The sequence below is a fragment of the Primulina eburnea genome, chromosome 4 (assembly GCF_022965805.1).
Source record: "Primulina eburnea isolate SZY01 chromosome 4, ASM2296580v1, whole genome shotgun sequence".
Lineage (NCBI taxonomy): Eukaryota > Viridiplantae > Streptophyta > Magnoliopsida > Lamiales > Gesneriaceae > Primulina > Primulina eburnea.
The window spans coordinates 44,681,573-44,708,985 of record NC_133104.1 but is presented as its reverse complement, the minus strand read 5'-3'; the positions used below and the strand labels follow the sequence as shown (position 1 = coordinate 44,708,985).

Here is a 27,413-nt window from a genome sequence, read left to right as displayed (position 1 = left end):
AATTAATTTTAGAATCAAGAAAATATCTACCCCACTCAAAATCCTCAACATTCAGAAGACAATAGGTAATCACCGTGTCTCAGGACCACAAACAACTTGGTCAAACATACTGCTGTCTCCCTATTTTCCCCCGTCCCTTATATCCCCTGATTTCATGTTCTTTATAGAGATCATTATCTTCTCTACTCCCAATTTCTTCTTCCTCCCGCATCATACCCACATTACCTCGTCGGAGTGGTGGCCGGAGAACCACATCCTGCAACCTCCGCCACCATCTTCAAGATTCATATAAAATGTACGTAAACCAAAGCTTGACGTTTACTTAGTCTTCATATGTTAAGCATTTTCGGACAAGAACATGGCGCCGGTCTTGAAACCCTTCCAACTTTTGGAGATAAACATTATCTCCGCACAAGATTTGGAGCCCGTGTCCAAGAAAATGCGCACGTACGCCACGGCGTGGATGAACCAGAGCCGGAAGCTTACGACATGCGTGGATGCTGAGGGCAAGAACAACCCCACATGGAATGATAAATTTGTTTTCAGGGTGGATGAGGATTTTCTCCGGCGGGATACGTCCGCCGTCATGATTGAAATCTATTCCGTAAACTGGTTCCGGGACGTGCTGGTTGGGACGGTTCGCGTGCTGGTTGGAAACCTTATTCCGCCGCCTGCCCGGTCGCATGGCCACCGCAACCATATGGGAATGCGGTTTGTAGCCCTCCAGGTATAGTATTCCTTCCAGATCAGACTATGTTATGACATTCCTTCCATGGGGGATCGATAAAAATCGAAATTGTTCGTGTTATCTTTATTAAAATAGTTGATGTCTAAATATAATGATTTTCGACATTGTCCATATTATATATTTGTCCAATTAATCTTCATATGCATTGCTGCATATATATATATATATATATATATATATATATATATATATATATATATATATATATATATATATATATATATATATATATATATATCCAATTAATCTTCATATGCATTGCTGCATATATATATATATATATATATATATATATATATATATATATATATATATATATATATATATATATATATATATATCTTCATGGAACTTTTTAAACAGGTTCAGAAAAACAATTTCATATACGAAATATTCCATTTTTGATTGCATGAATAAATGATTTAGATCACAAAGACGTATGAGAAGAGAAAATTCTTAGACAAATAATAAATATGACTTAGGTGCATTACGTTTACTTGAGTACCATCTTTTGATTCATTAATTCGTTTTGTGGCAAAGGTACGTCGTCCATCAGGACGTCCACAAGGAATACTAAACATCGGTGTGGCCTTACTAGACAGCTCCATGCGGAGCATGCCACTCTACACACAACTCAGTGCATCAGCTGTCGGATTTCGCGATCTAATGGAGGATCCACCCACTCTTCAACAACTGAACCAAAACGAAAACCAAAAGAACGATGATCCCTCTATTGTGAAGCCTATCTTGCGAAGAACAAGAAGTGAACGTAGCGAACGAGTGACAACAGATGATTTCTCCCCACCAAATAGCTCACTCGTTGTTGTGACAGGAACAACTAGTGGAGCTAAAGAAAGTTCAATACTGAGCATTACAGAGCCTGTGGATCCATTTAAAGGAATGGTGTTCAAGAAAGGGAAAGCAAGTTCAGTTATTAGTGGGGCTGAGCTTAGAGAGAAGCCTAAAGAAAATGGTAGAAAAGGGAAAAAAGGAAGTTCGGTCGTAAGTGATTCAATCTTGAGCAAAGAATCTTCCTACTTCTATAAGATGGAAAAGGGTGATTTGAAAAGTACTGATGACATCAAGATTCAGGTGGGAAATGAAAAGGGTGGTGATGAAAACCCTAAGAACAAGGTTATAGATGAGAAATCTGTGACAAAAACTAAAGTGGACAAAAATGGCACTTCACCTAAAGACAAGGTCCAAGAAGGCAAAAAAGGGAAGCCCGTCTCAAAATACAATGGTTACAACGAGTATATTTCACCAAAGGGGTTGATGTCACATGGTAATAAGTACGTGATAGGTGCACAGACGAAGAAGGGCCGTTCGCTTTGGTCGGATTCCGAGGTGGGCCCTTCTCCTTCTGAGGTGGCAGCAGTGATGATGGCTGAAAAGAAGTATCCTTTATCGGATAATCAGAGCTCCGTGTTGGACGGTTGGAGCTTGGATGAAAGTGTCGAAGGGCTTAGGTCTAAGCTCGAGAGGTGGCGAACAGACGTGCCACCGCTGCATGATCGTAGCGGATACTCATCGAGCAGCTACAAGTCATCAGCTAAGCATCCTCGGAGGCACTCTCATGATGGAGGAAGTGGTTTGTTTTCATGCTTCGGAAACATATATGGGTATGAGTGTCAATGTGTCTGTGGTAAGCCACCGGGAAAAAAGAGCCGTAGCACAAGGTTTCATAGCCCATCACTTGGCACCTCGGGGCGATCTTTCCTTTGAAAAGAATCTTACTATATGGTGCAACGATATGATCGGTAAAATATTTCTCTTTGATATCGTCTCTTGTTAAATATTAATAATTGTCGAGGGATTTGATTTTTTATGCAGTTTCATGGAAATGGACATAAATTCTGCTTTTTTCACTTGATTATAAGATATAATCTTTTTTTAAAGAACCGATAAGCTATAATATTCATGATTAACAAAGGAGTTTCAAACTGTCAGACCTATCCTAATGTAGAAAAATTCAAGAAAGGATGTGCCAATATATGGAGTTTGGATCTTCTCGGAGGCAAGCAATTAAGGCGTGGAGGTGGCTAAAGAGTTGTTGCAGAATTCGTGATCTTACTTAACTACTTGTTTCCTTACCTTTTCTTCTTTTGTTTTTCGAGACTATGAATGATGTATTTGTTATTTAGTGTAAACTTGTAATATAACTTCTTGACTGCTTTATTTTCCCCATCAACACTCAAGTCTTAAATGTCACAACTAAGGTTCTAGTTTGCATGTTTGATAGTTATAGTTCATTTTACTTTTCATACATCAATAAATGACACGTATTTGTACTTAAAACACTATTTCTAAATTTATTACAAAGAGTTTGAATTCGAGCTGGTTTGGCATACTGCCAAACAGGCTGATCGACTTGCAGCTAAGCAAGTTTTGAGATGGAACCGAGTAACCCAGGGGGTACAGTATCGAGTTCACCATTCAGTTGTGCCAACCTGGAACTAGCACGTTTGACATCTCGATGGAAACATAGTAATAAAAAGTCAAAACATGGTCGTTTCTAACAGAGGTGTGCCCATGATTTTGTTTGAGAGCGACGATTTGAGTCAACATCGAGCTTGCTCTGTATCTCACTCTCGAACTATGAGCATGAATTCGAGTTTGAACTTTGTGTTCACGTTCAAGATTATATATTTCTACAAGAATAAGGCAAACTCTAACTTGTTTGCACTCCCTATGGAGCATGCAAAGTCCTGTCTCCATGAGAAACAACTCAGTCTTGCTTGAAGGCTGTAAGACCTCATTAATATGATTGGTAGCCGCAAGCAAATCAGCAGGAAGGAGGGACCGCTTAAAACTTCTAGACATCCAAAACATAACGACGTGCTTCTGTGGTTAGCCCCAATTTAAGATTATTAACAACAATACACATAAGTACCGTATGTGAAATTTTCCCATAGAATTCATCAAGAAAGCCAAATCAACTGATTTTCATCAATTCTTTCATCTGTAAATTGTAAGAATAGAGATGGTGTCACAATGACCAGATCTATGAACATGCATGATACAAAATAAATCAACTCCTACAAAGTTTGGAAACATGCTTCAGCTATGGAGATTTTGGGTTCGGAAAACGAGCCATCCAAAATACGATGCGATATCCATTTGTTTGCTGCTTCTGTGTAATGTACACCATCCCAAGATATGTACTCCAATGGGTTACTGCAGGAATCCCCGTATACTTCAGTTCCATTGAACATTGCCTTTTCCCCACATTTTACCACGCCTAATCTCCCGCAGCAATATCCAAAAGGGTCCGGAAATCCTGACAAATCCAAAGCCCAACCAACATTTAAGAATACATAGTTTTGCAGAAAGGAGTATTGAGCGGGGTTGGGGGAATGTTTCGGTATCAACATATCAATATGATTCAGAAGATGTATATTCCTGCTGCAATGTTAAAAAGAGTCTAAATATAACTAAATCACGAAGTTATTAAACATGATTCAAATGATTAATGGACTTCGATTTCGAAAAAAACACAATGGAAAGAAAAAATCTATACAACCAACTCCTAATTAATTTAGAATCCATGCTTGAACCATTACTATCTACATATTTATCCTTAAAATATGAACAGTTGAGGTCTCGTAAAATAATATTTTCACCATGGTTCTTTCCATCGCTGACCAAAGAATATTTAACAGAGTAGATGTCAACGTAAATGAGCATTGCATCTTGAAGTTGGCTCCGTAAACTCATCATTTTATCCTTAAGCTGCTTGTTGAACTCTTGAGCCACCTCATTATACGACTTGATGCAGCTGTTTGGGTCGGTGCTGTTTGGCTTGGCTGTATGACGAAAAATAAAGTAAGGCAAACATCCAATTGGACCAGTATTGTGTATCCAAAATGCCCGCGCACCGAGCTTGTAGAGTTTCTGAAGCCAACAAGATCACAAAAAAAATTATATTAGCATCAAAGGAAGACATGACACTGCATAATTAATGCTGACTTCCTTTAAAAATCCAGATGTATTGATCATCTGTGAAGGGACAGCCAGATATATAAAAATCAACGGGTTGGGTTTTTTTTATTCACCTCCGTATACATTTCACTTCCCTCTCGCATATATTAAAATTTTTACACAAGTGTAAAATACACCAAGTATAAGGAGGTGAATGGAAAATACCCAAAAATACTTCAACAATCTGACATGAGACAGTAATATCAATTTATGATTTCTTCAATAGAAGATGACAGATTAATATCGTTCAGAGTCGTGGTCTTGCTACTACCAACGGGGATTCTTTAAATTACCTACCTCTAAAGCAACAGAAAATTGATCAAGTATACGGGGAACATCTGCCTTCACTTGTTCCTCATTCATCGATATTAATCCAGCATGAAGATCATTCTGCCCACTATCCATAGTGAATAGAGCTTTTGAAAAACTTTCAGATCCTGATATTGGAGTTTTAGAGTCAATGATCTAGGCCGAAAATTCTACTATTTTTTAGCATCATCTATATTTGCCCTACAAAAGTCTGGCAACTATCTCTAACCTTGGCTGTAAGATTCGATAGAACGAGCTTTGAACTGTTCAAACTGCAAAAGCTGTACATCAAGAGAAAAGGGATTGAAACCTGCACCGCATAAATTTGCATCGAGATGCTGAATGGTAGAACCACTCGAAGCAAAATTTGCCCCATAACGAAAATCAACTCCAAAGGAATCAAGATATGCTCTCAAATATGAAAATCCCAGCTTTTCCGCTGCAAATATCAAAAGTGCAAATATCAAAAGTGCCAAGAAAGTAAGTACATTCATATGGTTTGGTCTATACTGCACCAAGAGCACATGTGCATCCTTTGATGCACCGAAAGAAATGGGTGCTCCACATTAAATATAAGCAGGACCATGCATTTAACAGACACGTGGTACATATCGAGTGATTCTTTCAATACAACAGACACAGTCCTATTTATACACAAAAAGGTATCCCATATCAGTCAATCAATATGAGTATCTGAATTGATTAAAAAGGGATCAAAATAGAGTTCTATAGTAATTTGGGTCCATACACAAGCCTATTCTGCTTTTTATCCTCTTTCGATAACGCCTATTGTGCATTCGCATTAGCGGAGATTTGGATTCGGCGCAAAGTCGCCAAAGCAAATCAGCACCAAGATGTTGATTCAGATAGAATTAGAACCGGTAGACTTTCATTCAACTTTCACTTAAAATTTCTTAATAAAGCAAGTTTTACAACAGAAAGTCGTCTCCAAACACATTATTTCATTTATTTTGCTTCTCTGCTCAAATCCGTGTATGACTATCAAAAAGACGAAAAACAATAAAAGAGTGAGATATCATCCAAAAAATTATATCAAGAAAACGGAATTTATTTGGATTAATTGATTCACTTACCAATAAAATCAATTATCAGACGGCCATCCGAGTACCGACCCGAAGGTTTTCCAAAGAATGTACGCCCGTAAGGTGGGGGAACACGCCCCAATGCGGCGGAAGCACTGCCGGTATCAGAATTTGAATCCCCAAAATTGTAGACTCCACTGAATGTGCAAACACTTGTTGATTTCCCAAGCGTCGTCCGCTCTCTAAGCACTGAATATGCTGCAAACAAAACTACTCCAATGGCCACCGATTGAAGAGATCTTCTCAAGCCACAAGAACCCATAAATCCACCTGCAATTCTCTTGCTTCCCCAGTCCATAATTTGAAACAGCACGTAAAGATGATAGGTTCTCAGATTCCATAATCAAAATCAAGTCTTTTCATGTTTGAATCTCCGACTTTGTTCTTTTGTTCTTTTTGATCGGTTTTGACTATGTTCTTGCACATGTTGCTTCTCTGCATAAAGATTCAAACAAAAGGTTAAAATATAGTACTTGGAATTATTATCTCGACGGGACAAGGAGAGCATCCATTGCTGTCTGAAATAAATAAATTGTATATATATGCAGGGCATCATCTTGACACTGGTATTCGCGCTTACTTTTGGCGTCACGCTTCATTTTTTTATATATATTTAATTAATTATTACATGTCAAATAATTTAACTGAACAATAAATAAAAATAATATGAGTAATGATAATAGAATAAACAGCCAAAGAGTGGAAAATATATGTATAAAAAAAAAGAATGGAAAATATATGATGTAACATTAATTTATTATATATATATATATATATATATATATATATATACTAGAAAAATGCACGTGCGTTGCACGTAAAAACCTAAACCGCTGAAAATATATGTACGAAATTTTGATAATATTTAAATGAATTAAAACATGGTTAATAACATTTATCAAATAAAACAAACTAAGCCATAAAAAATAAAAAATCATGACCATAGACGGTATATGAATCAGAGAAATTATCTTATCCAATTGACACACTTTCCAATATGCTTCTTGGTTGATTTTGACAACTCAAAAACTCTTTGTCCAGGGGCGGATCCAAAATGATATGTTTGGGGGGCCCGGTCTACCTCAATTCCTGAACGTAGAAAAAATTCCAAGAATCCTTGTCTTTCCTTCTGACGTGTCTCCGAACTCGCGTCCCACAATATTTCACTCGTCAGTCGACAATATAGCAGATGTTTTGCAAAAGGTTATTATTTCAAATGGCTTTCTTGATTGTGTTTGTATTAACCAACTATAAAGGTTTTAAGTTGGGACTTTGTAAAAGCCCGTTATTTAGGTTTTCAAAAAAAAAAAAAATTGCAGAACAATGTCAAAAAACAGCGTATAAAAAGAATTAAACATGGACCATATGTGTAAACCTCGAAAGTCTTTAACCATTAGACTAATTATAGATACTTAAAATTTTGATGGGTCAAATAATATATATACTAAATAATAAAATATATCTTACATAGTAAAAAAAATTAAAAAAATTCAGGGGGGCCGTGGCCCCCTCCGGCCCTACAGTGGATCCGCCCCTGTCTTTGTCGTAGTTTGTTATAATAAGCATATAATTATTTTGGTATGCTCAGCAAATATCTGATCGTCTATAGCTATAAGATTAATAAATTTTCAACAACTATTTCTCAATCACTGTGAGAAAAATTACTTGAAATCTCTTCAAATGACTATATCTTAGAATTGTGTCCTCATTTAATTTGACACAATTCAAGAAAATCATCTTTGATCGTCATTTTTTGGAAGCTTTGCAATAATGATTGCGTGCATCATGTCATGAGGATGATATAGTTTCAATCTCATTTGTTGCGTTTAGAACATAATATTATATTATTCATTGAAACAAAACAAATTTTCTTCTAGCGAGTTTATATTTTGTTTTATAATATTTTATCTTGTAGAACGACATACAAAATTATTTATTGTATTTTAAAAATCTTGAGAATAGATACGAATAATGTAATTAAAATATGCATATGAGATATCATTCTAATATATGTCAAAGTATTTGTTTTATTCAATATCTCATCTAATAATATTACCATTTAGATTTCATGAGCATTTTACGATAGTCAAAATTAATTTGATGAAATATTGTAGAATTTTATTTGAATTTCAATATTTGGCTAAGTGAATTTACTTGACAAAGAGTTTTCTATGCTACATCATATATGTTATGAATTAGCTGGTTAGACACTTTGACTAAAAAAAGAGACAAAAACAATCTCGTATCACCTCGAAATATATTGAGATAATATTGGAGGAAACAAAGTGAAACTGACTCGATGTCTCAATGAAATGCACAGAATTCATCTATTATATTGTGTCAACAAAACTTTAGAATTGTTCTCATACAATTATAAATAGAATGAAAATTATGTACAATTTGTTTTTCATGTATTTTTTTTTCTGAATGAAGAATTTTTTCTTTTTGAAAAACTATTTTATTGAGAAATATTGACATTTATATGTCGCACAACCATGAAGTAGCAACATAATCATTATATAACACTTAATGTACACATACAATTCTTCAATTTCTTCTTCATTGTGCTTCGTTGAAATTTAAATCTGAATCATTCTTGATCTTAAAATTTTGCTTTAAATATGATTTAATATATATGTATATGTTTCATGTTACTTAGTTGGACCTAATTTCAAATATCTATAAAAAATGTGCTTGAATTATATCATACAGAAATTAGGACATAGTATGTAGGACTGAGCACTTGCCGTTTTACCAAAAGTTATAGCTAGTAGTAATGGTACAACTCAAATCTTTTAAACCGCGCAACAGCTCAAGCACCACGGTTCGGCCGCTCAACCAAGTAGGGACAATTATTGCACCCAACAATCTTCCTCCTATAATTGCACTCATTGCAATCAATGGGAATCAAACCCGTGACCTTGGCTCTGATACCAATTGTAAGACTGAGCGTTTGTCGCTTTACCAAAAACTATAGCTATTAGTAATTGTGCAACTCAAATCTGTTAAACTGCACAGCAGCTCAAGTATCACGGTTCTACCGCTCTACCAAACAGGGACAATTATCGCACCCAACATAGTAACACACAACATATTTTTTTTATTTAACATGTCTTTTTTTTTCATCCTATGTTTGTCGAAACTTTTTTGTTCAAAATTTGACGCATTTCGTAGACTATATATATGAAAAACCAAGAAATTATATAATTCACAGAAACCATTTATTATTCTCTTCATAGAACAGAAAACCCAAAATACGTGGTTTGATTGGTGTACTCTCATACTTATTTTTATATAAACAACAAGACACATCATATAATATCAGAAAAATCAAATACCGCCAACAATACTAACCAAAACGAATAAAAAAATCATAACACAAACAATCTCGATAAGAAAAAAAAATGATAACTCAAAGTTTAAAAATAATTTATTTAGTACAATAACAAAGAAATTGAAGTATATACGAACAATAAAAAGCATAAATCACTCTCAAATTAAATATTAACCCATATTATTTACAATTTGTATAAATTTTCAAATATTTTTGTTAAATAAAGAGAAGACGTCTTATTAATGTAATCGTTTTATAGATATTCATTCAACTTCTTTAAAAAACACAAATGAAAAATGGTGCCTTGAAATCATAATAAAACTATTTAGAAAAGCAGCTGTAAAAATATAATACAAAGGCACACAATTTTTCTTAAACCATAGAAAAATATTAGACTAATATATGTAGCAACAACAAAACATGCGTTAACTTGTGATATAATGAAAATTTAGAATCATGCATAATCATTGAATTAGAACAAAAGCGCATGCCAAAAATCTACTGGATATTATATATTTTAATAATTTATCCATATTTGTCGTTTACTTGAGGACTCTTAGACCTACCAATTTTTGTAGTTCACCTATTATTTTCATAATAAATAATATTATAAAAATAATATAAACAAAAACATAAAAACTCAAATTAAAATGCCTTCTATCAATCTAAGTAAAAAAAATTGATTAGATAATATAATAATGTCGTAAAAAATTTAAATATTGATTTATAGACAGAAGTTTGGAAATATATTTGTCTCAATAAATAAAAAATATTATTCCTTGATATTCTGAGACATAAGGTAAAAACGAAGAAATATTTCAATTTTTTAATATTTTCTAACTCACTTTAAACTAAGTAATCTAAGCAAACAGAAAACATGCATTATGTGTTTAAAAAATAACAAAATATCTTAATAATAAAAAATTGAAAAATAACCATTTATGTTGGATATTTGATTTTGTTTTCTCTTTTCTTTGTGCAAACAAACAAATAACAAAAACAATCCAAACACAATTACATGATCAATACAAATGACTTATAACAATCAAACATGTTAACGCTAGGGTAAAAAAACTCCTCTCATTGCAAGAACAAAAAATGATCAAATATAGCATATTATTTAATAATATTTATTTAGCAGCATTTATAAAAAAATTGACTAAATAACTTAAAAACAGTGTTTGAAATCTATTACAGAAAAATATTTCTCTCAATCGTATATTTCTATTGACACATGAGGAGTCTGAAAATATTTTTATTCTAAATGAGAGAAAGAAATTTTGTATGACCTTAATATTTATTAATACTTTATTTTTATTCAATCCGACTCATCTCTTTTGTCTTCCTATTATTATTTGACGGCAATGTATAAATTTAAGTAATTAAAATTAAATTTAAAGTAAATTAAAACAATAGTTAGTATGATTGAGTTAAATACACTATTAATGATCTTATTAAACTAAAATAAAAAATAACTTAAACACCATTAATATGACAAATTGTAATATAAAAAAATAAAGTGATTTTCTGTGAATTTGAAAAAAAAAATAAAGTGATTTTGTGTGAATTTGATGTCAATGTAATCACAATTCACATTCATATATAAATATTAGTATAGATTAGTATAGATAGATAGATTAATTTAATTTTAATTAATTTTAAATTTTAATTAATTAATTTTTATTTTATGAAAAAGAAAATGAAAAAAAAAACATGTATTCAATTCACGTATTTATATTAGTATAGTAGATATAGATAGATTTTAATTAATTAATTTTAATTTTATGAAATAGAAAATGAAAAAGAAAATATGTAGTAATGATTAATATGAAAATATGTATTAATGATTAATATTAAATGATAATTTTAAATTTTAATTAATTAATTTTAATTTTATGAAATAGAAAATGAAAAAGAAAACATGTATTCAATTCACATATTTTTATTAGTATAATATAGATATAGATATAGATAGATTTTAATTAATTAATTTTAATTTTATGAAATAGAAAATGAAAAAGAAAATATGTATTAATGATTAATATGAAAATATGTATTAATGATTAATATTAAATGAAAGTAAGGATATTTATGTAAATTCACAATTCAATTCATATTATGTAAATTCACAATTCAATTCATATATTTATATTAGTATAGATATAGTTATAGATTAATATAGATTTTAATTAATTAATTTTAATTTTATGAAATAGAAAATGAAAAAGAAAATATGTATTAATGATTAATATGAAAATGTGTATTAATGATTAATATTAAATGAAAGTAAGGATATTTATGTAAATTTAAATTCACAATTCAATTCATATATTTATATTAGTATAGATATAGTTATAGATTAATATAGATTTTAATTAATTAATTTTAATTTTATGAAATAGAAAATGAAAAAGAAAATATGTATTAATGATTAATATGAAAATGTATATCAATGATTAATATTAAATGAAAGTAAGGATATTTATGTAAATTCACAATTCAATTCATATATTTATATTAGTATATAGTATAGATATAGATATAGATAGATTTTAATTAATTAATTTTAATTTTATGAAATAGAAAATGAAAAAGAAAATATGTATTAATGATTAATATTAAAATATGTATTAATGATTAATATTAAATGAAAGTAAGGATATTTATGTTAATTTTATGAAATAGAAAATGAAAAAGAAAACATGTATTCAATTAACATATTTTTATTAGTATATTATAGATATAGATATAGATAGATTTTAATTAATTAATTTTAATTTTATGAAATAGAAAATGAAAAAGAAAATATGTATTAATGATTAATATGAAAATATGTATTAATGATTAATATTAAATGAAAGTAAGGATATTTATGTAAATTCACAATTCAATTCATATATTTATATTAGTATATTAGTATATAGATATAGTTATAGATTAATATAGATTTTAATTAATTAATTTTAATTTTATGAAATAGAAAATGAAAAAGAAAATATGTATTAATGATTAATATGAAAATGTGTATTAATGATTAATATATGTTAATTTTATGAAATAGAAAATGAAAAAGAAAACATGTATTCAATTCACATATTTTTATTAGTATAGTATAGATATAGATATAGATAGATTTTAATTAATTAATTTTAATATAGATTTTAATTAATTAATTTTAATTTTATGAAATAGAAAATGAAAAAGAAAATATGTATTAATGATTAATATGAAAATGTGTATTAATGATTAATATCAATGATTAATATTAAATGAAAGTAAGGATATTTATGTAAATTCACAATTCAATTCATATATTTATATTAGTATATAGTATAGATATAGATATAGATAGATTTTAATTAATTAATTTTAATTTTATAAAATAGAAAATGAAAAAGAAAATATGTATTAATGATTAATATTAAAATATGTATTAATGATTAATATTAAATGAAAGTAAGGATATTTATGTTAATTTTATGAAATAGAAAATGAAAAAGAAAACATGTATTCAATTAACATATTTTTATTAGTATAGTATAGATATAGATATAGATAGATTTTAATTAATTAATTTTAATTTTATGAAATAGAAAATGAAAAAGAAAATATGTATTAATGATTAATATGAAAATATGTATTAATGATTAATATTAAATGAAAGTAAGGATATTTATGTAAATTCACAATTCAATTCATATATTTATATTAGTATATAGATATTAGTATATAGATATAGTTATAGATTAATATAGATTTTAATTAATTAATTTTAATTTTATGAAATAGAAAATGAAAAAGAAAATATGTATTAATGATTAATATGAAAATTTGTATTAATGATTAATATATGTTAATTTTATGAAATAGAAAATGAAAAAGAAAACATGTATTCAATTCACATATTTTTATTAGTATAGTATAGATATAGATATAGATAGATTTTAATTAATTAATTTTAATATAGATTTTAATTAATTAATTTTAATTTTATGAAATAGAAAATGAAAAAGAAAATATGTATTAATGATTAATATGAAAATGTGTATTAATGATTAATATTAAATGAAAGTAAGGATATTTATGTAAATTTAAATTCACAATTCAATTCATATATTTATATTAGTAGAGATATAGTTATAGATTAATATAGATTTTAATTAATTAATTTTAATTTTATGAAATAGAAAATAAAAAAGAAAATATGTATTAATGATTAATATGAAAATGTATATTAATGATTAATATTAAATGAAAGTAAGGATATTTATGTAAATTCACAATTCAATTCATATATTTATATTAGTATTAGTATTGATCGATTGATATAGATAGTTCAGCGAATCTGTCTTGACCCTTGCAGACCATCGAGCTTCTTCATTCTGCGACAGTGTCGGGAAGCGCCACCACTCGTCGCCGTAGTGCCACTCCTTTTTTTCACATTCTCAACGCAGCAAGCAACCATAAGAAACATGTACTTGCAAACTGCCAGAATCGCTGTCATTTTAATCCCCAGGCGCTCTCTCTCATTTCTCCTCAGCCACCCTCTCCACCAACGCAGATGCTTCTTCTCTTCTTCCGTCCCATCCCTAACGTAGCTAACTCTTCTATGTCCTTCTGTATATCTCTTTTATGTACAGTATGTTTGTATTCATAGTTAAATGTGTAAAAATCAAAGCTTTTGTTGTTTCAAGAATGTGGGCTAATAAGTAATCTATGGGTTTTGGTTTTATGGAAGTCTTGAACGGCCTATCTGGGTTGCTTTTTTGTTTTGATGGTGGAGGGTGTGGCATTTTCATTTCTTTAATGTATATAATTTTTTTTTTCAGTGGGTAATTAGGCTTTCAAATTTGGATGACAGGAATAAATGTTTCCCCTTCTAGTTGCATACAATACAATAGGTCCGTATAACCTTCAAGTGCTGTAAAAGTTTCAAAGTTAAATACTCCATTTGGGTTTCCTTGTTCGCGAGTGTAAAGAAAAAGGGGAAATAAATTCGTTTGCGAACATTAATAGAGGTGATATTTACTGAATTTATGCCTGTATTATTTTTATCTATAATTTTAGACTATATTTCTAAAGTTGTTAGGGTTGAAAATCCAATGTATAGTTCTGTAATAGCGAGGGGAGCAACGATGTCATGAATGCCTTATATATTTGGAAGAAAAGCAGCTGTTTGACAATTTTATTTCCAATTTCTTCTGCTGTATCTGATGAAAGGTTAAAAATGGTGCTCATGATGAGTACTATGCACTTTGTCTCAGAATATAATTGATTTAAATTTTGCGTCTTCGATGATATTCTCATGTTTCTCACTGTACGGCAATATCTGAACATTGCTACTAGTTTTTTTTATGTAACAATACACATGAGTATGGTGCATTTCACCAATTCATTGCGCTCAGAAGCTACTAGGCCATGTCAACTTTATTATGAATGCCGATGCTTGACTTAGTTGTTAGTACTATTAGGTAGTAGAAATTTCAGTTGAGATCCGAGGTTTAATGATGATATTCTTCCTTGATTAAACAAAGACCCCATATCTGGAAACACATGATTAGATGGTAGGGTTCAGTACCTTCTTCTTTCTCGCTTTATACTAAGATTAATCGCGGTCTAAACTTACGTAGTATTTGATCTTATACATATGAATTATGGATCAGTTAATAATTTGATTTATCACGATTCTTGATAATCTTGCGGTTTTTTAATGAAGTTTTCTCTGGTTGTATTTTATTGCCTTCCAGGACAAATTTCATTCTGATCTTCTGATGTGTCCTTGTTTATGGGGTTTTCAATAATGACTTCTTACTTATTTTTGGCAATTGTGCTTATAACCAGTGTCCGGCGGTCTGATCGCCTTTTTTACTTCAAAGAGAGAAGGATTTTTACCAAAGCTACTAAAAAACATAAACAATTGAATACTTCCATAGAAGAGAAAGATTACTCTCACATTATCTGGTGGAAAGAGGTGAGATTCATTTAAGTTTGACTGGGTTCATTACATAAGCTGGATGCTTATTGTCGTCGAGCCAACTTTTTCATTTTTTCTTGCATGTCGAACTTACTCATTTTCATATTTCAGAGAATGCAGTTGTGCAGAAAGCCTTCTTCAGTTATGCTGGTTAAACGCGTCACATATTCTAATTTGCTAGGTGTTGATACTGGCTTAAAGAATGGGAGGTAAGCAGTAAGCTCAAAAAATGTTTGTGCTTGAAGAGAAAACTATTTGGTAATCTTTACTTACATGCATTATAGCCTTAAAGAAGGAACTCTTAATTGGGAAATGTTGCAATTCAAGTCAAGATTTCCACGTGAAGTTTTGCTTTGCCGGGTATTGTTTCAGGCTTCTTTCCACCTGTTTCATTGTGTTTATTTTCCTGCCTTACCTTTACTATTCTAATATCCCTTCTTGTGCACATACCAAAACTTTATTATCATGGTGACTTTTCAATCTTTTCTCTCCACTTCTCCCTTCCTTTTAGGTTGGGGAATTTTATGAGGCGATTGGTGTTGATGCCTGCATTCTTGTGGAATATGCTGGATTGAATCCATTTGGTGGTATACGTTCAGACAGCATACCAAGGGCTGGTTGCCCTGTCGTGGTAGAAATCTTAATTTGTTATAATATGCTATATATTTTCTGGCTCTTTTGGGCTTAATAAAATATTAGATTGTTCTACTGTTTACCATAACAAAGGTGGTATACAATTCTGAACATCTGTTATTCTGTTAGATTTTCCTTTAACCAGTTAGGAGTTTTCTAACTTTGCCAACATTGAAGTAGATCAGAAAAGAGATTGCATTAAATTTTTTTTACCAAGAGAATGAGTCATATTCTCAAAAGTCACTTTGATTTATCAGGAGAAAGGTGAAGGCCTCGTAGTGAAGGAATAGTTATTTGTATTTCTGATGGTTCTGTAGATTCCTTGAATAATAAAGGATAATAACTAGGTTAAAGTTCTTTAGATGGAAAAAATAACCTGGAGAAAATGTCTTCCACATTATTGATACTTCTGCAAATATCTGATAGTGCTTGATATTTCTATTTGTTTATTTAGTTTCTACTTTTATGGCAATGTGCTTTTATCTGTAATGGAACTATTTTTAGACTCAAGACTATTTCTTAAATGTGAGTAGCTTACGATGTGAATATAATTCTGACACGGAAACAGTGGCGATAAATTTGAGATTTTCTTAACTAGTGATATATCAGCACCAAGCCATCCCATTATTCCTTCTGGCATAAACATGTGGAAACGATGATAAGAAAGAATTTAACTTCTCAATGACCAAGGAAATAAACTTTGTTAATTTGATCCGACAGAAATACCACTTGGTGAATAATTCAGTGGCTTCTATGGTTTCTTTTGTAACTTATTTTCCATTTGTTATCATGTTCATCATCATCCAAATTTCATGGCTAAATTTACTTTTGCATTTCCAGTAATGGTCTTGACTCGTATCGAAATTCCATTTATTAACTTTTCACTCACTGTATTAAACAGAACTTACGACAGACATTGGATGACCTAACCCGCAATGGTTTCTCTGTTGTGAGTACCATCCATGCCTTGAACTTTACTTCTTTGGCCTTAGGATCGTGATTTGTTTATTCTTGACCAAATTCCACCATTTGTCTTATGTCATACCTCATGGAAAGGGAAAGGCAAAGATCTTACTTTGCTAGGACATTGTTGCTTGATTCTAATTACAATGGGGCCCTTTTGAACGGTCCAAGTACATAAAAAGATTTTTCATATGCACATTGGTTTTGAATTTTGTTTTTGTAGTGCATAGTGGAGGAAGTTCAGGGTCCAACTCAAGCTCGCTCACGTAAAAGCCGGTTTATATCTGGGTAGTTTCATATATTTACTTCAAATTTTGGTGCTGTTGATTGTTTGATTACCTATTTCTTCTGCTGTATTATTGGTATGGTACTGCACGTGATATCTATTTATATGGCCATTGAGTTGAGCTTCAAGATTCTTGTGTCTGAGTTAAGCTAATTTTCTACATTATTGTTTCACTGCCTATCAGTTTGGACGACTGGTAACATTTTAACACTGCATTGTCTAGTAAGCAGTTGCTCATTATTGTTTAACTGTTGCTACTATTGAGCAACTGCTTACTAGACAATGCAGTGTTAAAATGTTACCAGTCGTCCAAACTTGTCCTATCAGTATTTTAGTATGTTGATCACTAATAGACTTTACCGACATTACCTAGTGTAAATGGCTTTGTATGTTGGGGCATATACGTTAAGACCAGATATATGAAAATATGAATAGAATGGATCTTCCATAGATCATTTGACTGAGCCTCACTCTCATTTAATGCTTTGAAGTTGTAGGTTGCACAATAGGAGATAGAGCAGAATGACATAGGAGGATCCATATAGCCGATCCAACTTAGTGGGATAAAGGCTTATGTGTATTGTTGTTGCATAGCGGACTGGTTTCTTTCTGTGATGTTTTCTTAGCTCTGATACTATAATGAAACACCAGCTAATCTGAACCCTCAATGTTTTATGAAGGAAAGAAATTTAACATGTGATGTATACTACATTTCTAGTCAAACAAAGAGGTAGTCATGCTACTGGCTTATTGCAACAGCTGTTGTGCCTTAAAGCATAGTAAATCTAGTCACTGTTTTTTAGTTTTTTTGATGAACAATGTCATTGTCTGTGTTTATGGGTAATTAAACAACTCAAATAACCTCCACATGGCTCACATTTTGTATAATTTTTGTCAGGGAAAAAATCTAGTTTGCTTTTGAAGATAGTATTTTTCTTCTTGCCATGTCTTCTTTAAAAGGGTCGTAAATGCATGATTTATTGAGTACTTCAAATCCAAAATGTCCTGATAGTTAAAAATGTCTGTCGTTTTTTTTTTGTTGCATGCAATCTTTTGTATTCATTCGTGAAGCTATGTTTGAAGTTAAAGTGGCATACTTTTACTTACTAGTTTTGTGTATTAGGATTGTTCTTGAGCATAAAGACCAGATGTTTTATCACACCTGTAATGAAGGTTTAGACCATGTTCTAAACTAACTTAACTTGAGTTTTCAGGCATGCATATCCTGGCAGCCCTTATGTTTTTGGGCTCGTGGGAGATGATCATGATCTAGAGTTTCCAGACCCAATGCCTGTAGTAGGTATGAGCAAAGAAACCTCCTTTTGCAGTTTAGATTGGTTGCCAAAATTCGTTCATAGTCGGTGCATTTAATTTACTTGGATTCTTTTTTTGATAATAGTTAAAAATATGGAAGCGGTTCACATTTAGTGCCCTTGATTTGCTTGGCCTTTTTTCTTGCTAATTGTTAAAAATATGGAAGAACAGGAAGGAATCAATTACTGATAGGTAAGCTGATACATAATGGAGTATGTTATTGAACTTTTGTGGAATTTTACGGTGTAAGCAAATGCAGAATAGGTGTTTTAACCATCTCTGACCTTGTGTAAAATTGAAATTCAAGAATTTGCAGGGAGTGACACAGTATCTAGATTGTACAATGATTAATCTATTTGGATGACATATTGAAAAAAAATGCCAAAAGGCTAAATATGCTGCTTATTCATATAAAAAAATTGAAAAATGTTATAAGAAGGTTATCAACTCTATGACAAACTAATCAAATGGATTAAATACCACTATATTGAATTATCTAGCTTTTTATAACCCGACATTAAAATTGGTTTATGGTATAAGGAATATCTCGATCGGCGAAAGGATACTGCATGGTTTCAGTGCTGGAGACTATGAAGACTTATTCTGCAGTGGACGGTCTAACAGAAGAAGCTTTGGTTACAAAACTTCGTACTTGTCGCTGCCATCATCTGTTCCTGCATACATCCTTGAGGCATAACTCCTCAGGTTATAAAATATTATTCTACACTCGTTGTTTCAAAAATTGGGTCCCTAACTTGTTAGCTGAATGGTTAGATTACTTTTATTGTTCAGTGATATTTTAATTATTTGTTGTCTTTTTTTACTTCACCGTTATATGGGCTTCTATGGGTTATCTAATTAACATTTATGAGAGCCTTATATGGCATGGAAAGCTAAATTATTCTCAAAAGTGCTGTTACTCCAACCTTAACGTTCTCTTCCTTCCACCACCTGAAGTAAAAATTTGGAAAAGGAAAAAACTTTGACTTGTTCATTTTTATTCCAGGAATTCTTACTATTTCTATCTGACTATGCTACTCAAAACTGGTCATTGATTTGATGGCTGCAACTGACAAACATCATGATAAATGTAATAAATATGGCAGCTAGCATGTTATAGGCTGCTTTAATTAGGTAAAACTATTGTTGTTGTTGATTGAGAATTCTAATAGTTTTTACATTCACAATAATTCGTTTAACCATGGTATCATTATGATTTATTGACAAATTTAGCCAAAATGATGGTTTCGGGTGCCAAATCATATTTATATTCTGAAAATGGAACAAAATGATGGTTTCGGGTGCCAAATCATATTTATATTCTGAAAATGGAACTTGGTGCAAGTATTGGAATGTCATGATTTATCCTAATTTCTGTAGTTTTCATGTGACTACACCTCAAGGAATTAACAGAAAGGGTGACTTACAAGTTTTTTTTCCATTATTCTTGTAAGTTTCATAAATGTTCCTTAAAATGTTTTGAATAACTGCTTGTGTGATTCATTTTCGATACTTCAACCCTTCGTGATTTTTTTGTATGATTTTTTTGCAGGAACTTGTCGCTGGGGAGAGTTTGGTGAAGGTGGACTGTTATGGGGGGAATGTAATGCTAGACAATTTGAATGGTTTGAGGGGTATCCTGTGAATGAGCTTTTGTTCAAGGTTGCTATGAAATCATTGTTGTGCATAGATTATGTTCCCTCTTGTTTAATCAATGTTATTTCATTTGTAACTTGTGTAAATTCAGGTGAAGGAGCTATATGGGTTTGCAGATGACATTACGTTCAGAAATGTCACAGTTACCTCAGATAATAGGCCTTGTCCATTACACCTAGGGACAGCCACACAAATTGGTATGCTGGAATTAAGTGGAGTTTTTTTGGCGGTGCTGACTTTTTCAGCTGATTTGATCATACAGTGAAATGAAATTGCAATCATTCTCACAATTTCATAAAAATGACAAAAGGAGCCAAAAAATCTACTTCAAAAGAAAGAAAAAATGAAGGACATGAGGAAAAGAAAATTGTAAATACACCGAATCAATGGTTTTAGTTTTGTGAGCTGGAGCTAAGTTTCCTATAAGTACATGATCGAATAAGTTACATTTCCTGTATTTTATGTTATCAGGTGCTCTTCCAACTGAAGGAATTCCTTGTTTGCTTAATATGCTACTTCCATCTAATTGTACCGGCCTTCCTGCGATGTAAGTGAGAACTTCGCTTATTATTCTTGATCCATACTTAATTCAGAGCGCATCTATGCTTTTGTTTAAATGTGCATGCATGCACTGACAGTGCCAAGATACATGGAGAATCTGTCAAGATGCTTCATCCCCGCTATCCACACTTTGGAAGACATGTTTCAGTTTTTTATGTGATGATCACCCTAAAATGGAGTGTTGTTACCTAACCATATGCACTTGATTATTGCTGACTATAATAAACAAAATTCATTCCATAAAAATTTTGAACATAAGGTGTTGGGCAATAAAATGGATCGTGATTTCTCTAAATTTTCCTGATTTTGGGAACTGGCATTTGAAACTCAAGTTCTGGCTGTTCCATTGACGCCTTTGTTTTCTCAAGCTTGATGCTCAATTGTTGTTCATGATAGCATATTGGTTGCATTCTTTCTCTGCTTGATTTTTTATGTCATTATTTGGTATTTTTACATGTTGCTGTAATATTACTTTTGGCTGAATTTATGTTGTTTCTCTTCTTATTCTTCTTCTTCTCTTTTTCCATGCAGGTATATCAGAGATCTTCTCTTGAACCCTCCTGCTTATGATATTGCGTCAACAATTCAAGGCAAGTTGCTATCATGTTTTTATATTTGTGCAATAGTGGTGCTTACATATACCCACTATTTGAAGATGCTTGAATGCCCAAGCCCAAGCTATCTTATGGTCTTGTTACTAATGAACATAGAAGAATCTCTTAACTTTTTCCGAAACATTACCTAGTATGCAATTATGTGGTTGTGATCCCTCATCAGTATTGCATTTCTTACTTATGAAAGTAGCTGAGCATTTATGTCTCTTAACAGAAGCCTGCAAACTTATGAGCAACATAACTTGTTCAATTCCTGAATTCACCTGCATTCCTTCAGCCAAGGTTCGATTATTTGATTTTGTCTTTCAATACTAACACACTTTCTTTTCACCAATATCAACATGATTATGTGTGCGTGTGTGTGTACGTCAGATCATCTGATTCAATGCTATTATTTTGGTTCTTTGTTTTCTTATTCATCCACAGCTCGTGAAGTTGCTTGAGTCGAGGGAGACTAATCATATTGAGTTTTGCAAAATTAAAAGTTTGTTGGATGATATATCGTTATTGTACAAAAATTCAGAGCTCAAAGAAATTCTGAAGTTATTGATGAACCCTGCTTGGGTGGCTACTGGATTGAAAGTTGAATTGGAGACCCTAGTAAGTGATTTCTTGATTCATGACTGCTCGACATTCTTTATTCAATTTCATATCTGATGATCAGAAGATACCAGTACTTGATCTACCCTTGTGCTTAATGTGCTATCATATTTTAATTCATTTTTTGCACGTGTTGCTTCGGTAATTTTCTTATATTTGCATTTGTTTGATTGGAATTGTTTTGGTAGAATGTAGTAATATTTGTCCTCTTAACTTCAGGTGAATGAATGTAAATCCATTTCTTGTAGAATTTGTGAAATAATTTTCTTAGACGGTGAACATGATCAGAAGATGAGCTCCTATACCACAGTCCCAAATGAGTTTTTCGAAGATATGGAATCGTCCTGGAAAGGCCGTGTCAAGAGGATACATTTGGAGGAGGAATATGCAGAAGTAGATGAAGCTGCAAAGGCTCTATCTGTAACCGTAAGTCTTATTGAATTCTCGAACATAACTGTCGTCAGACATTCCATTCTCTTATGACCCAAGAAGCACAAATGAACAACATGGAATAGGGATTCACAGGATTTGAATTTTCCCATGGTAGGACACCTCAACATGCTAGAGTAGAGACATGTTAGATTATAATTGTGATTGACTATGCACATTAAACGAACAAAATTTTATCATTACACAAGGTCAACATGAGAGTAGAAAAATTGTGAACAAGACAATATTGACTAGTTCTCGGGAATGGGTTGCGGAATGGAATGAGGATAAATTTCACATAAACTTGGATCGAAGTCTGGAAAACAATTTAGTGAAATATAAGGTCATCAAATTCAGGTACGTCCTTAGTTATCACTCATTTTCTTGCCTGTATTTTCCGTTGCTACAAGTTTGCAACATTATAAGTACAATTCTTTTTGGTTTTCGACTTACATTTGACATAAAGCTTTCCTTGGCTTATCTTAGCATAATTTGCAAGTTGCGAGACACTACTGCAATTTTTTTTAGTATTTTGTTCTGTTCTTTTCCTTTTAATTTATGGAATGTCATTCATTAGTGATAAGCGTCACTGTTCGTTACAAATGGACGATGTACTTTTTCTAGATTCAAGAAGATTTTGTCCCCATAATTTCAAGAATCAGAGCTACTACTGCTCCACTTGGAGGACCAAAAGGAGAGATACTATATTCTCGTGAGCATGAAGCGGTGTGGTTTAAGGGAAAACGTTTTGTCCCATCTGTTTGGGCTGGTACACCTGGAGAAGAACAAATCAAACAGCTTAGACCTGCTTTGGATGCGAAAGGCAAAAAAGTTGGAGAAGAATGGTTCACCTCAAAAAAGGTTGAGGATGCATTGACTAGGTAATCTATTGTTTACGATCATTTCCTCTTTGATTAATGTCCTCTTTTTGTCCTATTTTACAATTGTTTTCTCTTTCAGATATCATGAGGCTGGTAATAAGGCAAAAGCGAAAGTTTTAGAACTCCTGAGAGGATTGTCTACTGAACTACAGATAAAAATTAATATTCTCGTGTTCGCTTCCATGCTACTTGTCATTGGGAAGGCATTATTTAGCCATGTGAGGTTTGTCATACCAACCTAAATTTCATGCGCGAGTATATTTTCTTGTTTTTTTGCCTTATATTTAGGAGTTTCTTGTCCTAATGTACTTGTAGCATCACAGACTATTTGTGATATTCTTCAATTGTTTGTCATTCGTTGTACCATGGAATCCACACTGCCATATGCGTGAACATTGTGCTTATGATTGACTTTCTAATTGTAACTATCTTGTTGATTTATGCTTGTCAACCCTGATGCTAATAATGCCCTAAAGCTCGAGTGCTTGTAATTTGTCCAGTGAAGGAAGAAGAAGAAAATGGATTTTCCCCACTATCACTCAACGTCATAGGTCTGAGGTAGTCTTCAGAACCTTTTTTTCCTAAATAAACTTAACCAGGTTTTATCATGGCTTTTATTTTATCTGTTGGTCGAAATTAATTTGCTGTGGTGTTTTTTATATTAATTTCATGAAATCTCCTAAACCTTTGCCTGGAGCTAATTTTAGGTTTAGTTAATTTGCTTTTCCAAATGAGCGGCATTAAAAAGGAACTTTATAGCTCATAATTTTGATTGTTTCTATAGTTTCGCAACTTATGTTAGAATCTTTGAAGAACATTTTCATGGTTTGCATGCAAGCTTTGTTGACATTTTCTAAATCTATCCTATTGCTCAATCTAGCTTCGGATGGTCAATTCAGCAAACATAATTCATTTTTATGTGTTCCCATAGAGGGAAAATAATTTACCGTCTTGCTCCAACTTAGTTTGTATCAGTTAATGAGGATCCTTTTATCAAAGTATGCACATGGAATACTTGCAGGATGCAGAAATACTACGTGGAGCTGATGGCATGAAGATAACTGGGCTATGGCCGTATTGGTTTGATGCTGCTCAAGGTGGTGCGGTGAGAAATACAGTGGATATGAGGTCATTGTTTCTCTTGACAGGACCAAATGGTGGTGGGAAATCCAGTTTGCTGAGATCAATTTGCGCTGCTGCATTACTTGGAATATGTGGGTTCATGGTGCCGGCAGAATCTGCTATTATTCCTCATTTTGACTCCATTATGCTTCATATGAAATCTTATGATAGTCCAGCCGATGGAAAGAGCTCATTTCAGGTTATTCTCTTCCATGCGATATAAACATATGTTTTTTTAAGCTTTAATCGAACTGTTATTTTAAGTCTCAAATATGGTACCATGATATTACCCTTCAGTTTTTATCAGTAAAAAAACAATGAGAAGAGAATGTAATGCAACTTAAGATTTACGTGGTTCTATCATCAAGGTCAGCATCCACCACAGAGTGCCATATTGTTAAAATTCTATGAATCTCGCTTGGTCTATTTGACAAACATAACCTCTTTTAATGGGTGAAAATATATTGGGATAAATACAGTAGGAAATCTTTTCTAAAACTAAATTACAGTCAAATCATATGAAAGATGGATAATAATGTCAGTAACATGAAATCTAATTCCAATCTAGTTCTTTTCACATCTTATATGATTACCTTGAGTGTAAATCTATTGATGTGTTATGCTTACCTTCACGTTAATTTCTCAGATTGAAATGTCTGAAATTCGTTCTATTATTGCTGGAGCCACTTCAAACAGCCTCGTGCTTATAGATGAAATATGCAGAGGGACTGAAACGGCAAAGGGAACTTGTATTGCTGGGAGTATCATAGAAACTCTTGATGCCATTGGTTGCCTTGGTGTTGTCTCTACCCACCTGCATGGAATATTTGATTTACCATTGAGAATGAAGAATGCTGTCTTTAAATCTATGGGAACTGAATGCATTGATAATCAGACCATGCCAACATGGAGATTGATCGATGGTATCTGCAAGGAGAGTCTCGCATTTGAAACGGCTCAAAGAGAGGGAGTTCCTGAAGCATTGATTCAAAGAGCTGATGAGTTATATCTTTCTGTTTATTCAAAAGACAAAATAACTAAAATCGAGTCAAAACTGAAGCAGTATAGACCAAGTCGTCTTGAAAAGGAACCCCCTCCTTTGAACCAATCACTGAAATTGTCGGAGATTTTGTGCAAGGAAGTGGAGAATGCTGTTGTTGGCATATGTGGGAAAAGTGTGAATGATTTTTTCGTGAAGAAAGATATTTCCGAGCCTCAAGCGATGAGGTGTGTTCTGATTGGTCCTAGGGAGCAGCCACCTCCATCAACTATTGGAGCATCAAGCGTTTATCTGATGCTGCGATCTGACAGAAAAATTTATGTTGGAGAGGTACTATCTTGGACTCATATCATATGATCGGTAGGTTATTTTAAAATGTAGGCAATGTATATTGCATGCATTGATTGCTGTTGGATCATTTGGGTTCCATTTATGCCCCTTCTAGTCCCAACACATCATCCAATGGTGAGTAATAGAAAGGTTATTCTTAAAAGTAAACACTTGCAGATGATTTCTGTAAAACCAGGCATTAAAAAATAACTCAAACTGAATAACTTGGAACGGTATTATGGCACATGAATCTAGTAAATAGCTTGGAAGTCGTGGATTCACGGTATTCAGGGTCAGCCTTACTACACCTTTTCGGAGGTGGGCTTCACTTAATTTGTGTGACTGAGGAAAGAAACCAATTATCTGGTTCTGGCTTTCGAATGAACGGGGATAGTAATGTAATGAATGAAAAACTTGAGATGGGAAGTGTTGGAATTGTGGAAGAAATTTCTCTAGTGCTGATCTGCTCTTACCCTCTGGTCCGCTCCTCTTGATTTACTCAATTATATAGCCATTTGCATTATGTAGGCAGTTGAGAAACTCACGCTTAGTTCACACATCACTAAATGCAATTGGAAAAAAAAACCACCTCGAATTATTAATTTTCTTCCAATATTGTACTAAAGTTATCTTCTGCTTTCATTTAATCTTCAGACTGACGATCTCGAGGGTCGAGTGCGTGCCCACCGCCTGAAGGAGGGAACACAGAATGCTTCATTTCTCTACTTCTTGGTACCGGGGAAGAGCATGGCTTGTCAGCTGGAAACTCTTCTTATCAACCAGCTCTCTACTCGAGGGTTCCACCTGACAAATATAGCTGATGGAAAGCATCGAAATTTTGGGACATCTGAGTTACTGGGAAAGGAAATGATGGCCAGATAAAGTTTCTGTCTCTCCTTTCTAACTTGTTAAGGTCCAAGTTGATGCGAAGGAAAATGTACAGGTGATACTATTATTAACTCTAGGTAGTAGAAGATGATCACTTGCAGATTCTACATGTATCGTCTCGTGGTTGCAACGATTTTGGTCTGATTTTAAGCTGCACCGCTCAGGTTTCTTTTTTGACAACTGTTTGGCAAATTCGGACAGGCCTCTTAGTAATGTGTATCCGAGGATGTTTCCCATTTGATATATTAGTAACCAAATTTTTGGTTCCATTTTCACAAATATATTTGACAAATATACAACTACTTGTTTGTGAAAAAGAAGTACTTCCATGCATGGATGAGATGTGTCTGCCTGATTTTTATTTTAAAAAAATTAAATTAAATTAATTCAATCCATCTTTATGTTAATTTTTTCAATATTGTTATAAATATTAGATTTTTCCTCTGTATATATAATTTCTAATACTTGCGGTAAAAAATAAATTATACAATATAAAATCAATTCGATCGTGTGTGTGCAATTTAATTTTTTTTAAAGTTGGTATCACTAATTAGATTGTATCAATAATAATTTATTAAACAATAATTTAATTTTCTATAAATTAATATAATATGGCTATATATGTAGAATCATTTATCGGGTTTATATCGTATTTCAACATTAGATTACTAAATATTAAAGTAATTT

At 32.4% G+C, this 27,413-nt stretch overlaps 3 protein-coding genes across 5 annotated transcripts; 2 read left to right on the top strand and 1 right to left on the bottom strand.

Annotated features, from left to right (window-relative positions):
- The first annotated feature begins 138 nt into the window (after positions 1-138).
- Positions 139-2,741, top strand: LOC140829474 (uncharacterized). Of its 2 annotated transcripts, none has more exons than XM_073192738.1 (3): positions 139-727; positions 1,289-2,508; positions 2,699-2,741. In XM_073192738.1, the coding sequence occupies exons 1-2, from the start codon at positions 359-361 to the stop codon at positions 2,471-2,473; spliced, it is 1,554 nt and encodes a 517-aa protein (XP_073048839.1). In that variant the 5' UTR covers positions 139-358; the 3' UTR covers positions 2,474-2,508; positions 2,699-2,741. The 2 variants fall into 2 exon arrangements, with proteins under 2 accessions (XP_073048839.1, XP_073048838.1); XM_073192737.1 differs by having other exon boundaries at positions 140-727; positions 2,715-2,741.
- Positions 2,742-3,638: 897 nt separating this feature from the next.
- On the bottom strand, positions 3,639-6,678 carry LOC140829473 (GDSL esterase/lipase At3g27950-like). Its single transcript, XM_073192736.1, has 5 exons — positions 6,133-6,678; positions 5,268-5,477; positions 5,027-5,166; positions 4,372-4,642; positions 3,639-4,028 (listed from the first exon to the last, which is right to left on the bottom strand). Exons 1-5 carry the CDS (start codon positions 6,437-6,439, stop codon positions 3,787-3,789), a joined length of 1,170 nt encoding a protein of 389 aa, XP_073048837.1. The 5' UTR covers positions 6,440-6,678; the 3' UTR covers positions 3,639-3,786.
- A 7,140-nt stretch (positions 6,679-13,818) lies between these two features.
- LOC140829472 (DNA mismatch repair protein MSH1, mitochondrial) lies at positions 13,819-27,057 on the top strand. Of its 2 annotated transcripts, none has more exons than XM_073192734.1 (22): positions 13,819-14,069; positions 15,317-15,446; positions 15,561-15,658; positions 15,734-15,809; positions 15,961-16,080; positions 16,984-17,031; positions 17,269-17,333; positions 18,546-18,631; positions 19,186-19,350; positions 20,198-20,307; positions 20,393-20,498; positions 20,773-20,848; positions 21,394-21,452; positions 21,691-21,758; positions 21,903-22,076; positions 22,296-22,502; positions 23,130-23,386; positions 23,466-23,609; positions 23,887-23,944; positions 24,408-24,707; positions 25,155-25,838; positions 26,493-27,057. In XM_073192734.1, the coding sequence occupies exons 1-22, from the start codon at positions 13,948-13,950 to the stop codon at positions 26,718-26,720; spliced, it is 3,381 nt and encodes a 1,126-aa protein (XP_073048835.1). In that variant the 5' UTR covers positions 13,819-13,947; the 3' UTR covers positions 26,721-27,057. The 2 variants fall into 2 exon arrangements, with proteins under 2 accessions (XP_073048835.1, XP_073048836.1); XM_073192735.1 differs by lacking the exon at positions 13,819-14,069 and adding an exon at positions 14,332-14,493 and having other exon boundaries at positions 26,493-27,055.
- Positions 27,058-27,413: the final 356 nt, after the last annotated feature.